We start from the raw sequence: 15,921 nt of genomic DNA on the forward strand, positions 1-15,921 counted from the left end.
GACACATCCAATATCTGATTAACGCGAATATTGTTGCTAGTCTTCTCGACTAGATGTCATCCTTTTTATATCCATACACGTTTGTAAGCTTTTATCAAATGGATTGTATTAATAAGAAAGGCTGCATGTCTCCTGCTGGCAGATCTGCTTCATGTAAAATATTCAGTCTTGTCCTTCATGTTCTAGAGTTTGGTGTTAAATGTAACATCATAATGCTTGTCCAGATGAGACTATACGAGTCAGATGATGAGACCTTCACTGCAGAAATTGCAGTAACCTAGTTAGTTAACACAGTGATATTAATAAATATTATTACAATTGAATATATTTTAAAATGTATTTATTATTGTAATCGCAAAGCTGAATTTTCAGCATCATTACTCCAGTCTTCAGTGTCACATGACCATTTAATGATTTGCTGCTCAAGAAACTTTGCTTATTATTATCCATGTTGAAAACTTTGTGCTGCTAAATACTTTTGTGGAAACCATAATACATTTTTTCAGTATTCCTTGATGAACAGAAAGTTCAAAAGAACACTATTTAAAATAGAAATCTTTTGTAACATTATAAATGTATTTACTGTCACTTGTACTGTTCAATTAAATGCATCCTTTCTAAATATATTAATTTCTTTAAAAAAAATCTCACTAACTGCAAACTTTTTTAACTTACATTATCATATTATAATGTTTATTCATTTGTGTCTGTGTATTTTTTTTAAATTGTACTGACCCCAGAAATAATGCTCATGCTTAAAGTCCAAATAAACACATTAAATCTCTTTATTGAACAGAAACATCTTTAACATAGAATAGCTCCAAATGCACATTTCAAAATAGATATCATAAAAGATATAAAATTAACGAGCACTACCAAACAAGACAAACATTAGCACAGGAACTACAAATTACACACAAGTATTGACACGACAAGAATACACATATACTCCTAATTTGGAGAAAAAGTGCTGCTTGTTTTCTCCTTCCCTGTATTTAAACTGAAATTCCAGTTCACAGCGCAAAGATCATTTTTCACAGCTTACATTCATGATAAACACAAATAACTATGCATTAGTTGCCTATTTATGTACTTTAAAGCATTCTGTAAGTACTAGAATACAGAGTCGCAACAACGACAGCATGTACTGTATAGATAACTAGTCTTTTTAATAGTACAGTGGCCTAGAAATTAGAAAGTGGCATAATATTATTTCTTATTTAGTGAGCTATCCCTATTCACTTGTAAAATACATATATAATTAGAGCTTATTTGTTTCTACTTCATTTCATAAAAAAACAGGTTTTGTTTATATATCACATACAACGCTGAGATGAATTTAAATGCATTTCTATTCTTTTTTTTCCTCCTAACAAGATATGTAGGATCAATGTCCTCATGCACATCAAAATGGCTTTTTGTATGTATTTTACACAGGCTTAAGTAACTTTTTCATGCATTGTAGTGGATATTTACCCTTTTCATAAGTTCACTAACAAACAAGAGTTTGCATTATCTAATGACTGTGTCAAGTCCATCATTCCACCCTATCAGATTTCCAGATGTTTTGCTTTGCATAAACATCAGGAAGGAAACTGCATACGTATGCCTGCAAATGATTCCCAAAGTAAGTTTTACGTTTGTGCGTATGTGGTACAGTGTCTAATTGATGTTTTTTTGGCCTATATATGCGTGGACTCCCTCCGGTTTCTCTCGATCCCTTGGGTTCTGTAGTTAAAAAACACGTGCAGTCCATTGACCGGATGCACGATTGGCACCGTCTGCATCCTTGGATAGGTTTCTGTCGCCAGAGTGCAGTCTGCTGTGGCGAGCAACTCCACTGCAAGAGTTTTCAGCACAATCAAAGCAAGCTCCCGTCCGATACATCTCCTCACACCGCCTCCGAAAGGCACGTAACTGAAGCGCTCGGTTTTGATATGGTCTCTATCTGAACAGAATCGGTCCGGGTTGAAGAGCTCCGGGTTCTGATACGCTTCTGCAGTCTCGTGCGTGTCACGAATGCTGTACATGACGCTCCAGCCCTTCGGGATCTGATAACCCTGCAGATGCACAATATAGAAATTATCAGTGGGGGTAACTCATTACAAGTAACTTAAGTTACATAATCAGATTACTTTTTCAAGTAACTGTAAAATAACGCATTACTTTTTCAATTTACAACAAATTATCTAAGTTACTTTTTCAAATAAGTAACGCTAGTAACTTTTTCACATTTATTGACTGACAGCTTTCCTGTTCACATGTTGAGAGAAATAAACTGAGGTGTTGTGAGTGCTGTGTAAAAATGATGGTTATTTTAGTTCTAGACTAAATGTGAAAATGCATTTACCCAGCTCACTTGCACAAAAACATTCAGTATTCCTAAAAATGAATAAAAACAGTGAAATGCAAACTCCGAATTTTACGCAAAACTTTTATAATTAACTATATTAAATTAGAAAAACATACTTTATGTATTTAATGTCACTTGATTAACCAATGTCGTTGCTGCTGACCTTCAATTATCTAATTCATCCATACTAATAAGCAAAAATTACTTTAGATTAGATTTAGAAAGAAGAGTGTTGAACTTTCTTCTCCTGTATTTTATTGTTCTTTGTTCCAGAATGGCCACACAGCTGAAAGGTTTGTTTGAGCTGCGCCCTCTACTGTACAGGCGTAAATATGCATTTCATTCAGCCTGAGGCTTATTCATTTCACTTTTGGTGAAAGGGCCTTAACATTTGCCAAAAATGTAACTTTTTTTGTTGTTATTAAAAAACAAACAAGCAAGCCCAGCCCAGGTCAGAAAAAGTAACACATTATTTTTCATAACGTAATTAGTTACTTTTTTTGGGAGTAACGCAATATTGTTATGCGTTACTTTTAAAAGTAACTTTCCCCAATACTGGAAATTATTACGTTAAACGTTAGACACAAGCGCATTGCCTTCTAGACCCAAATCAGTTTATTATTCAACTTTTCATACATCATTTTAGTGTTTGATGCACATGTTTTTTCATCAGCAACATCGATTATTATTGTAAATGCAGTAACTTTAAATAATCATTAAAAAATGGTGTTAGCAGTACTTGTATTGGTCAAATGTAGAATAAACACTCACGTTCAGTTCAAATGTTTGCAGAACTGTCCTGTACCCCCCAGACACTGGTGGAAGGAACCGAAGCACCTCTTTGACCACACAATCCAAGTAAGAAAGTTGACTCAGTTTCTCCAAACTTAGGTAAGGGACATGGGTCCGAGAGCGACACCCCTCTTCCTTGTCTCCTGCTTCAAAACACATACTTTTATTCGTCGTCGCTCTCCACTCACTGGTACTCTTCTCGGCAGCATCGCTTTCCTCACTGATGATGTTTCCATGGCAACGAGAGCGGCAGGATCCGTGCACGTCGCTGATCAAGCCCTCGCTCTCTAACTCTGCTCCTGCACGTCTGCTCACATCTGGATGACGAAGAAGCAGCAGGATGAGGGATGTTGATGCGCTGGCGGTAGTGGAGTGGGCGGCGAAGATTAACTCTACCGCCGTTTCCTGAAATACATTTTAAATTATTCATTTAGCAAAAAAAGGCTTGAGTAAATTCGGAAAAAAAAAAAGTTTTAATTCTCCCTTTTTTAAAGTATAAACTTAAGTGCAAACTGAATATACATTTTTTTGGACACTTAATTACATATTAATTGCAATTAAATGAAAATGTATTATATTTAAATGTATATTAAATGCAATTAACTGAACTTAAAAGTGCTTTTTTGACACACTTAAGCAGGACTTAATTTAATACTTACTACTTTTGTCTTTGAATTGTGATTAAAAATGTGTCTTGAAATGTGTACTGTGGAGTGTACTGGTAAATAAAATATACTATCATGTAATTTCTATTGAAATGTTTATATGTATTTAAATATATTTGTAATTACACATTTGTATTGATAAAGATGTATTTAGTAGAGTTAGGCCCGGATTCACAGACAGGGCTCAGATTAAGCCAGGATTAGGCCTTAGAAAAAAACATTACTGATGAAAGTACATATCTATGTCAGTGCAAGTTCCTTTCAGTTAAAACAGCTCAAACATGCTCAAACAACTTAAACCCTCGGATTCACAGATAGGGCTTAAACCTAGTCCCAGACAAAAATGCATGTTTGATCTGTTTTGACTGGATGCAACTAAAAAAAAAAGTAAGGCACGTTTATAAAAGCTACTTAAATGTCCTATTTGAACTAAGGTCTAATCCTGGCTCAAACTAAGCCCTGTCTGTGAAACCAGGCCAAAATGTAATATCAAATAACACACTACAGTTAAAATTATCATCAAGTATTTTACATGTGCTGTAGTATTTTAGTCAAGACAATATAACACAAAATGTAACAAAGTAAAGCTTTTATTTTGACATTAAAACAAAGTGTACCTTTTTAAAAGTGTACTTAAGAGTGTTAAAAAGTACACTTAAGTGGCCTTTTATTTCATTCATATTATATTATCTACAAGTACAGTATTTTTAAATATACTATTAATATTTGAAGTACACTACAGGTGCACATTCCACACAGTTAAGCACACTTCTTTTTCACAAGGGTGGGTATAATGCAAAGATAGAACACAATATTTTTGGATTTGGCCTACTAGGTTTTACCTTAAGTTCTTGCATTGTAAGGTCGTAGTCATTTTCCTTCGCACTACTCAGCATATAGTCAAAAGCGTCGCAGTAATCGCTGGCTTGCTGCTTTTTCAGTTTTTCCTCTATGATCCTCTCCATGGCAGAGTGCAGAATCTCACGGGCCCTGATTCCCTGCAACCCACATTCATAAATGATTTTGAAAGTAGACCAGATTTAGACGTTCATCAAGCTGTGAGACAAAGTGAGATTTGGCCTGAGGAAGGAAGGTCATTCTCACCTTGCGCATGCCGCTTATGGGGGTGTCAATGGGAAGCGAAAAGAGGTTGTTCATGAGCTGCTCAAAGGTTTTAGAGAGAGAAGCGATTTGCTGCTCATCCAGATGCAGACCGAGCAAGACTTGCACAGCGATGCGGAAGGTCAGTGACTTGGTTGCGGCGTAAACATCCACAGACCCGGTCTCGGTGCACCACTTTGCAATTTCAGACTTGACCACATCTTGAAGTCGTGTCAGATAGGCCTCCAGCGCCCCACGGCTAAACACTTTTGCAAGGATCTAGGAGGCAAATAGAGAGATGCAGTGATGTATTTTTGTAGGCCAACCCAGAAGTTCGCATAACACTGGTTCCCTCGACAGATACCAACAGGATTCTTCCATAGGCTTTTAAATTATCACATAAAAATAAGCTCTGTGATCAAAAGTTTATGTTACTTTCACGTTTTGTCAATCAAGATCATTTTCACAAATTAACACAAATTTTATGAATTTTGAAGCCTACATACATTATCTTCAACTTCACCATCACCAAGCTTCTGACAACTCTTGCAGTCTTTATTTTTAAAAAATGGTAACACTTTATTTTAAGGTGACATTGTACTTTGAGTAAGTAAAGTGTAACTGAGTAATATTATTTAACTACATACTTACTATAGAGTTACAGTTAGGGTTAGGTTTAAAGTTATTTACTTGTAATTATGCACAGTGTACTGTTATTACTATAGTAAGTACATGTAGTAATGTGTAACAACGTCACCTTAAAATAAAGTTTTACCAAAAAAAAAAAAAAATGTTTTCCCTGATAGTGAGTTAGAATTGCAAGATTGCAAGAACACGGTTATAAACCAACCCGATTTGATGAAATGCGTCTCTAAAGCACGCATTGTATTCATTAGTGGATTAGTGGTAGGATTAGTGGTGTGGGGTACGTGCGCATTACACGCATAAAGTGCGTATCATATGCACGCGAAAACTGCGTTTCTTATGCAGGTAAAAACTCATTTTCGCATATAAATTGCACGATAAATACAATGCATGCTATAAAGACGCATTTCATGAGATCAGGCTGTATAAACACAATGAGGCTGTGAAAGCGGACTAGTGCCTAGATGAGTTCACCTGTTCGCTGTCAGTGGGATTGTTTAATGTCCCTGGCAGTCCCATTTAGCACCTTGTTATCAACCACCTTTTTCAAGGCACGTAAAAGTTTAAAAATCACAAGTGGGGTATTACTCACGTGTTTTATGTCTTAGACTAAAACGTGCAGCTATCTTGAGCTTGTGTTCACCCATCACAGACCTTATTTCAGGCTTTTAACCAACTTTGGGTCGATGGAACCAGAAGAGCTAAATGGGTTTTGGCCAACAAAAATAGGTCTGGACTACATAAAAACAATGTTTATTGATCAAATGGATAACTTGATCAGTAATGGCAAGAAATTAAGTGTTATTTTTTGTGAGCTCAAAAAAATTGATTCAAGAGGTAGAGTTCATTTATATTTATAGGAGAAATAAAACAACTAATGTGCTTGAGCACAAAATACTTTTCGATTAGATGCCTTTTTTATTGAGGACTGAAAATGTGCATGCATTTCAGACATTCAGCTTACTTTTCTTTTTCTCTTGTGCAGGTCACCAACTGAGTTTACTAGAGTGTTGGGCCCCAGGATGATGCGTGTGCTCTGGGGCCACTGCGTGCACACCAGCGTGTGTTCGCCCAGCAGAATCTTACGGATGTTTTCTGCACCGGTCACTCGGATGAGGGGTTTGCCCAAAAGGTGAGTTTTGAAAACATTTCCATGTTTCTCTCGTCTAGAGATGTGAAAGCTGGATCCCTGTTAAAACATAATGAACAACTTTTAGAGGGTTGCAACACCCCGGGTCCCCACTACTTTTGACCAATTTATTTCTTAAAGGCCCACTGAAGTGCCTTGAAACGCATAGCATTATTCAGTGTGTTGACGTAATTTCCATTGAAACAGAAAGACAGGGCGGGAAATATTTACCAGCTGCTTCCCTTTTTTAAAATAACCAATAGCATTTTGTTTATATCACAGACAGCTCGGCCAGAGCCATTCTAATCTCTAACAGTTTCTCCTCCATATCTCTTTTAAATATAGCATTCTGTGTAGAATTCAAAGGGATCCGATACGTTTTCTGGTCTGCGCCGACTCAAGCATATGATCTGCAATGCAATCGTATCTCTGGACTGGAGCAGACTGTGCATGCGCTGCGGCGGTTTGTGTGACATTAACGTGAAACCAGACTTCATTCACCCCATTGGAAAGCATATTTACACTGTCTGAATTGTTTGCTATCCCTATATAGTGAACTATGTGCCATTCACCATTTAGAAAATAGTAAATGTGTGAACAAATGACAGATTTTAATGTAGGGGGTGGGACGAGAGCATTTGATTGGACAGAAAATCTGATGAGAAGCTGAAGCGTGATGTCATCAAAATCATTGATCCACATTGGCAGAAGTGAGAGACTAAGTTTTGAATGTTATAAATGCAAAATTTGTCATTGTTTTGGAGCACACTAGTTTATATATAACAGTACAGCTAATATATTCATAGTAAAAGTAAAAAAAAACGTCAATTTTGATTTCATGGAGACTTTAAGGCCAATTCACACTGCACAGACAAACATCAACAAACAAGTTGGCCATTGGATGTAGAATTTTATGAAAAATAACCGTCACGTTCACACTGCCCCAACAGACAAATGGTGAACATGTGATTGACAAAATGTGTTTGTTGGCATTTGTCTGTGCTGTGTGAACTGGCCTTTAGACTTTTCCAGTTGTTTGTGACTATAAGGATTTTATAGAGTTGAGTGTAACTACAAACATTATATTCAATTTTATACTGATATATAGAAATATCCATATTATTTTTACAAATTTTCATGACTCTATTCCAGGACTAGGTATAGCCTACCTAATATTTCAAGGGCTTCCATGACCACATGGAAACTGTGTACCATTTATTTCTGGAATTTATTTATCTGTTCTGCCAGTGTGCATGAAATCAAGGTGAAAATGTTTTTACCACCATGAAGGTTGCCAGGTCCTTGGCTCTGTGCAACAAAAGTAGCTCAATGGCCAGTCAAAAGTCGCTCAAAAATAGCCCAATGCGATTTTCTCCTTCGGACGAATACTCCAGTGAATTTGTAGGTTTAGGGGTGGTGTAGCGCCGAACTCGTACGTAGGCTACGGGGGTGGATCAACCCGCGGGGAAAAAATTAACCCGCGGCAACAACTTAAAAGTATCCCGATTACGCAGGAAAACCGCGGAATTGGCAACAGTGAATTACACCCTCATCAAGTTCACACATGCCACGGAATAATTCCCCATGTGTATTTGTACATTAGGCCAGCAGAGGAGCTCATATATGCATCATATTCATTTGAGAAAGCATTACACTTTGCTTGACAAATGTAATGCAATAGTCATATTAGCAAAATAACATAACACGCAACACTCCAATAGACCTACATTTATGATGGAAGAAATAAAAGAACTAACTTTTAAAATAAATTCTAAATGAGGTTTGCCGTGGAAGTCTACCCTTTCAGTAGGCCTTTTTGCCGTTTAATATTTTTTTTACATACCAACATAATCAGTGTGTTAATTACGTTTGTGTTTCAAAAGCACGTATTGTGTTTACACGTTTCAAAAGCATTTTTAAAGATCGTTTCAGTAGCCTACCCACAAAAGTTTACATGAGTCCGAGTTCGCCAAATGTTTAAGAAATCGGCTTTACTTGAGGAGGTAACCATAGCAACACGTATCCGGTTTTCAAAAAATTAACCTCGAAAGAAATTTACTTACAGAAATAGCATTTTATCTTATTTGTAATTAATATAGCTATTTAATTTAAAGCATTTATTTCAAAAACATGTTGACATTAGCCTATAATAGCCTATATAACTCATATATGAGTTTAGTGCGTAGATAGTGCGACTTTCTAATTGAGAGAACAGACAATACAATATGAAATGGATAATTACATTCGCTAAATCATAAAACACAGCGAACAGATTCCAAAGTCTGAGTAGAATTATATTTATATATTCAAGTCTTACCTGGAAAAGCCAGTGGAAAGTTTCTCCGACCAGCGGCCAGCCCATGGAGCCCTGCGGAAGTGGGAGTTTACACGCCCGATCCCGGGTGATGCTCCACCTGAACTCCCACAGCACCCGTGAGACCACCAGCAACAGCAGCACCGGTAACACGGCACCGGCAGCCGCCAGCAACGCGGACACGAGGCAGATATCGTGCCCAAACATCTCCAGCAATGAGCAAAGTCAACAAGTAAAAAGAAAGAAAATAATTCACGTGCGCCCGTGCGTGCTGTTGATGCTCTCTACTTGATGGAGCGCCTCCAAAAGTTGTGCGACGCGCAAGAAGGTCTCTTTACGCGCTCCTTGGATATCTATGGGATAAGAATATGAGATTGCATTAGGCTGAATTTTACATTGGCTATATGAAGAGAGGAGGTCTACCCTTGCTTTCATTCGCTCCAGCTTCACAGAAAAGGACAAGAAACTGACAACTATTCCAAACAGTTTTACAAGTTGCATGCGCTGGCATGTCTTTCATCCGCGTTTATCCATCTTTTCTTGGGGTGCAACCCATGGGAGAGCCCTGCTTTCACCCACTCTGACTGCAAATCAGACTCCTCCAACTGAATCTGAGATTATGAGAAGTTTGGAAACAAGCTAGAAACACTTCGGAGTAAGTAAAACTCATACTCTTAAAATTAGCATAATATAAATAGTAGGCTATATAGTACATAGTGTGCATACATTCAATATCAATCAACTTTTAGTCTTTGGGAATTTTATTCAACATTAATTCTGTTCTGAAGAACATAGTGAAAAAAGTGAAGTTTTTTTTAATGTCCGAAGAATCAGTGAAAATGGCTCTTAATAAGATGGTTATAGGCTACTAACTAACCTAACCTAATGAAGAAACCTTATTTTTAAGGGTGTAACAAAAAACCACTCTGTCAAATCTGTGGCTAAAACATGCAATGAGTAATTTAAAAACACATCATCTTAATCACAAAACTAAGGGTGACCTTACAGATGAATCAGAGACAGACAGAATACTCACCTCAGCACTAGTGTAAAATCATACCGAAGATATCCAGTGAAACTTCCAGAATCTGTCTCTCTTTGGGTAAGCAATGTGACTTCAGTGCATCTCGCGCGCTCGAGCTTTATAGGTATTGGCACATGTTATGATCCACCTTCACCAGTGACGTGTGAGCAGTTTTTCTCTCTCTCTCTGATAGTTGAATAGGTCGTGGATAGATCACAGGGAAAGCATGGGAAACGTTTGAAATCGTAGGTTCCACAGAGGGAATCAGAAAGAAAGAAAGAAAGAAAAGAGAAAGAGAGAGAGAGAGAGAGAGAGAGAGAGAGAGAGAGAGAGAGAGAGAGAGAGAGAGAGATTTTACTGATTGGTTACCTATTTCCTCATTGAGATTCCATTCGATCCACTTGTCATCTCATTATCATGCATGCCATTTTAGGCAAGCATTGTGGTATAGTTTGCATAAAAAATGTTTGAAAATAATAATTTCTATAAAAAAACAAACGTTATTCACTAAATTATAAAATATTTACAAAAATAATCTGATTATTATAAAGTAAAACGGATAAAGAAATTATTTAGAAACGCAAAATTGAAGAAAAAAAATGAAGAGGCTAATAAAAGAGAATTTAACCCGTTTGTGGATATTCCAGAGGGCCAAAAGAATATCAGTTATTCATGAACTCATCGTTTAGAATTCGTCTTGCGTAGGCTAAATTAGATTGTATCTTAATTGTTATTGTATCTAGATGTTATCCCCAATAACAGTTAACTATCGTAACAACATTTTAAACAAAAACTAATATTTTTGTCTAAATCTATTAAAATGTGTTAAATAATGACATTTGTCGATGTATCGTCCAATACACACATCAGCGAGTTATTTCTGTTCGAGAGCAGCTATTTAGCGCAATGTGACGTGAACTTTTTAAGATAATTATCATAATGCGGTTTATTTTTTAATTCTTTCAAATAATTCCTATAATTGTTAGCCTTTTAAAATTATGCCAGTATGTTAATTCGTTCATGTTTTGGCAGGGGAAAAAATGTAAATAGTAGTACATCCATAACTAAAATCAAAGCTGCTATGTAATTGTTATTATACCATTAATACAATAACCACACCAATGAATGAAGAATGCAAAAGTGTACATTCAGATTGTAATATCATTAGCACGTTTCCTTTAAGCCATTAGTCATTAAAAAAATAAATATTATTATAAATAAATGTATGTAGCCTAATTATACTAATTTAGAATAATATTGTAAAAACAGAGAAAAGTTGTGTAATTTTGTGTAAAAAAGGATCTATTTCTCTCTGATCACAGACCCAAAAGCTGCTTTTGTTGTTGTTTTTGTTGTTGTAGTTTTTTTTTTTTTTAATGCTGCATGTTTATATTGGGTAAGAACCAGAAGATGGCTATTGTTCATTATTCTTTCTTTAATAATTTCTGATTAAATATGTAAAACTAAAGGTCAGAGTGAGAAAGGGCAGGATAAGGAGAGGACATTCCCTGTCTCGGGTGGTTGAACAAATCCCGTTATTAATTTTAACAACAGAGACTCAGAATACCAACTAAAGCTCAAAGTCAAGTTAAAGACGTGCAGAGGCTTGCCACAGTCACACACTCATGGCCAGGTCTCCTCTCACATATATCTGACATACACACAAACAAATGGAAACATTTGGAGGCACTATATTATAAAATAGTATTTTTCCCTAAATGCGCAGATTTAAACGTTCATTCATCCAAGATGCAAGCATCACTCCTATTTTCATTTCTGTGCGTGCTAAGATAAGTGCAGAAACACTGAAAGTTGTGAAAATACAACATTCTCACTCCAGATGTGTCAAATACAAGATTAATCATCTAGCAAAGGTTAAAGGAACCCTTTGCCATTTTTATATTAATTTTATAGTAGCCTATAATTTTGATCACAATTTAAATTTTACTTTCCTCTGTTCTAATACATACTTTTATCATATTTTTATGTTCAATTTAATCATTTGATAGATGTCATATCAACCTTACTAAATTGCTACAGTATACGTATGTAAATATTTCCATAACCTTTCACCCATCACCTGTCAGATCCCAAAGCATGACATCATCAAACAAATGAAAACCACATCACAACACCAGATAAATAATAACGTAATTTTACCATGCGTCTATGTGGAATTCATCATAATTAACATGAAACATGAAACTGTTGATGTTGACTAAGGCAAGGCAATAATATAATTTTTGTTGATTTCCCCCCTATAGCTAAAACAGACATGTGTCTCAGTGCCTTTCATGACAATGCTGATCTCTGATATCAAAATCGCCTTTGATCAACTTTGTGTAATGCCACACATTTGGAGGATCATTTTACTGGTGTTGTTTAGGTGACGTGCTGAAAATGTCCCTTTTTTCTGTTCAGACTTGCTCTTCATCTGCTTTCTAGACGTTTACACATGCACACCCACACATTTAGCTTACCTGCTAAAATCTTATATTGAGGAATCCCATTGACCTATCGTGCGGATAACATGTCAAATTATGTGACTGTTACTTTTGTGTAATAGTGACAATTTCTAGTTTCCAAGTAGGCCTACAGTTTTGCCTGCATTGTAAAAAAAAATATTTTCATTATTAATATCCCAACCTTTTATCTTTTGTCATCTACAACTTAGATAGCTAATGTGTTGCAGATAACATAATATTTTGACTTTATATCTATTAAACCAATCTCGTTCATTGTATTGACTCAAATTTTTAATTTTAATGAACTCAAAATTGTGAGCCAACCAGGTAACATTTTTTTCTTCTTCAATAATCAGCTTTATTCAAAATACTTGATTTATCGCTACATCCATTTCATCAAGACTTTGAATCTGCAACACAATGTTTGCCTTTTTTATCCCTCTGGTGCTGTTTGGTCATTTTTGACCAAAACAATTAAGTTTTTTTTACATTTAAATTTTTTTTTTACTTCATCAGAATGGTACGAAACTTGGTAAAGGTTCTGGCATTTGCTGTGTGAACACACACTAAAATCATGGACATGAAAAGGTTAAATGATCCTGGAACAAAAATAGTACAAAATAGTTTTATTGTTCGCAGTCAAAAATGACTGCATTGGAAATGATTGGGAAATGAATTTCATCTATTGGAAACCTTTGGTACTGCGCACAAACTTCTTACTGAAAGCTCAGCCTCAAAAATGGAACCTTTAGCGTAAGTTCTGCCAGGAAGATTCAATTGTTACGTCACTTACCTTCTCATCTAACCAATCGTGTTCTAATACACGTAGTATAAAAGATCGGTACTTACACATGTCTGAGTTTGCAGATGCTGACGCCAACATTCACCTCCATCCTCCCCACAACCACCAGGATGATCCCTTCCCATACCTCCCAGGGGGTCGGCTGCGCCCCTGCCTTCGTCTTCAGGCAGGAAATGCATAATCTGTTACCCTCGGATTGCGAGTTACGGACGGGGCCTACGCCAAAGAACTTTAGGCTATATCACTTGCTTGCTGGGCTGTTAATAAATGTATGGTTTGTTACATTTAACCTTCCGAGTCTTTCTGGTAGAACTGGAACTCAACTTGTTTAGATTTATGGCTTTGATTTTCTGTTTTATAGTAAAACGTGTTTTGGAAAACATTTTTTTGTGTGCATTTTTCATGACAATAAATTAAAAAATTTATAATTTTTTTCAAGTTCACCTTTTTAAAAACTTTTTCAATAATTCAACACTTCAGCAATAATCAAGTGTCGTCTTTAAAAAGAGACTAAACTTAGGTCTGTGCTGCAAAGCATTCAAGATTTATTACAGTTTAAGTTTAAGGTGATATGGGAAATGCTAACTTTAGCCTGCTAGCATTGAAAGCATACAACCCCGCCTTTACTGCCATTTTCTAGTCCAAAGCCACGCCTCCTCCAAAACACATGACCAGAAGTGAGACTAGAGAAAACGTTATTGGATTACATCATGTGTCATTCACCAGTGAGAAAACTTTACAGTGATTAACAGTACTACAAATACAAGGTAAACAACTGTTTGCACAGCGTACATGAAACGCACTGATGAAGTATGATGTCTGTGTGGACAGGCTGCGCAGTGGTAGCCTATGCAAACACATGTTGACTGACTGGGAACACATGCTTTCATTTAATTTGGACCAAATGCAATGACTGAACGATCATTTTATGGTCCTACACCTTTCACAGACGATATATTTTAAAAAAAAAAATACATTTAGATCGCTTAACATGAGTGCTATCAGGAGACTTTCAAACAAAAAAATCCCTATAGAAATCGCCTATTGCACCTTTAATTTTCAGGAAATTGTCTTTTTCTATGCTCAAAAAGTGAATAAATTGATTATAACTACTGCATATAATTTAGTACCATAAAATCCCCCAAAAAACATTTATCAAACTAAAATAGTCATTTTTGACTGACACGCAAATAGTACCAATGGGTTCATTATATTAACTATATATATAATGAATATTAATGAATGCCTAAATGAATAATATTATCCTCAGAGGACACCCCTATAGTTTATGGATATTTAACAAAAAAGCGAGAAACACACACACAAAGCACATATGGAGTTCAAGCTAAACTGTTCAAACATACTACTCCATTGATGTGGATTCTTTGGGGAAAACCATATAGTGTTTCTGTGGAATCTAGAAGCGCACACACAAATTCTCACCAACCCCAGAGATACACAGAAGGAGACACACAAAACTGCGTTTTAAGTGGTCACCTTATCCCTCAGTCTCTAATGCTGCTCAATCATCAGCTCCAGGCCGCAGCTCCTGGACTCAGTGGAAGAGGTCAGGGGGAGAGAAAGTGTCTCGGCCGATGATCAGAGGTACAGCCTCGTCTGTCAACGGTACAAAAAACCCTTCCTGTTGGACACAGAGACACCCCTCAGTGCACACAGAATTCATCAGACGCTAATAAAGGAGTATGAGAACTGAAGAGAAATGCAGTGAGAGAATTATAAGGACTATAAAAAGGACAACTAATTAAGGATAAAGAGCACGGAAAAGGAAAGAGGTGAAAAAGACTTGCAGCTATCTTTCATCAAGGTAGTCCCCAACCACCCTTGTGTCTCACACATACACACACACAGATGCACACTCGTCTCCTGGATGTCCTGCTTTGATTCTTAAGGGTTTTCCCCTCCTCTCAGATGCTGTCTGTCATCACTGTGTGTGTGGGGAGAGAGAAAGAGGAGGTATAACAAGAGTACTTGGTTAGATATATTGTGGGGTTCAAAGGTCTAAAAACAAAAGTCTGTATTATATATTTTTTTTCTCAATATAAATTATATTATCCATTCAATAACGATAATTCTATATCAATACTAATCATCATTTAAGTGAGAAGCTGACCTAAAAATTAACATGAATTTCCAAATGCCTTTTTGTTATTATTATGTTAGTATTTATTTGGTTCATCCCTCTTTTGCTTTAATGACATGAATTTGTGTAAAACCTGTTGATCATTTTCTCCAGCATGATTTGAGACGATCAAAGATCATCTGACAGACACAGAAATAGTGCAAAATTGTTTTGAATCTCTCATAATCCTAAAACTTTGATATTTTTCTGGTTTAAATTAGATTTTGAATGTGGGCTCAGACCTTTGAATCTCACTGTATGCGTACATGTGCGAGTGTTAAATGAGGGAAGTGCATTGAGCCCCTGAGGCCATGATAGAGTTTTTTTTTTAGATGTGTAACAACTTCTGACCACCCGACTGACTTCCTTATCTGTCAGAGGGGTGTGACGCTGAGCGGGTATCAGGTTCTGTTCTGGGTGTTGTCCCGTGACCTCACACGCTGACCCCTGAGGCCTACACTTCCTCCCGCCACTATAGTGACACGGCAAAT

General features: G+C 36.4%; 1 protein-coding gene and 1 long non-coding RNA gene across 2 annotated transcripts; one reads left to right on the forward strand and one right to left on the reverse strand.

Annotated features, from left to right (window-relative positions):
- Window positions 1–767: 767 nt before the first annotated feature.
- On the reverse strand, window positions 768–10,412 carry cyp26c1 (cytochrome P450, family 26, subfamily C, polypeptide 1). Its single transcript, XM_077239264.1, has 7 exons — window positions 10,036–10,412; window positions 9,003–9,352; window positions 6,521–6,745; window positions 4,915–5,190; window positions 4,653–4,808; window positions 3,125–3,550; window positions 768–2,060 (listed from the first exon to the last, which is right to left on the reverse strand). The coding sequence occupies exons 2-7, from the start codon at window positions 9,204–9,206 to the stop codon at window positions 1,683–1,685; spliced, it is 1,665 nt and encodes a 554-aa protein (XP_077095379.1). The 5' UTR covers window positions 9,207–9,352; window positions 10,036–10,412; the 3' UTR covers window positions 768–1,682.
- On the forward strand, window positions 3,120–3,888 carry LOC143746955 (uncharacterized). Its single transcript, XR_013206640.1, has 2 exons — window positions 3,120–3,211; window positions 3,352–3,888. It is a non-coding gene; the product is annotated as an uncharacterized LOC143746955 (long non-coding RNA).
- Window positions 10,413–15,921: the final 5,509 nt, after the last annotated feature.

The sequence above is a fragment of the Siphateles boraxobius genome, unplaced genomic scaffold (genome assembly GCF_051911475.1).
Source record: "Siphateles boraxobius isolate OS27281-9 unplaced genomic scaffold, OSU_SipBor_1 22, whole genome shotgun sequence".
Taxonomy (NCBI): Eukaryota; Metazoa; Chordata; class Actinopteri; order Cypriniformes; family Leuciscidae; genus Siphateles; species Siphateles boraxobius.

Coding starts and splice junctions, on each gene's coding strand:
- cyp26c1 (XM_077239264.1), bottom strand. CDS start 9,206: ATGTTTGGGCACGATATCTGCCTCGTGTCCGCGTTGCTGGCGGCTGCC. Junction 6,746..9,002: donor CTTTCCACTGGCTTTTCCAG/GTAAGACTTGAA, acceptor ATGTTTTAACAG/GGATCCAGCTTTCACATCTC. Junction 5,191..6,520: donor TGCACAAGAGAAAAAGAAAA/GTAAGCTGAATG, acceptor TTTGCCTCCTAG/ATCCTTGCAAAAGTGTTTAG.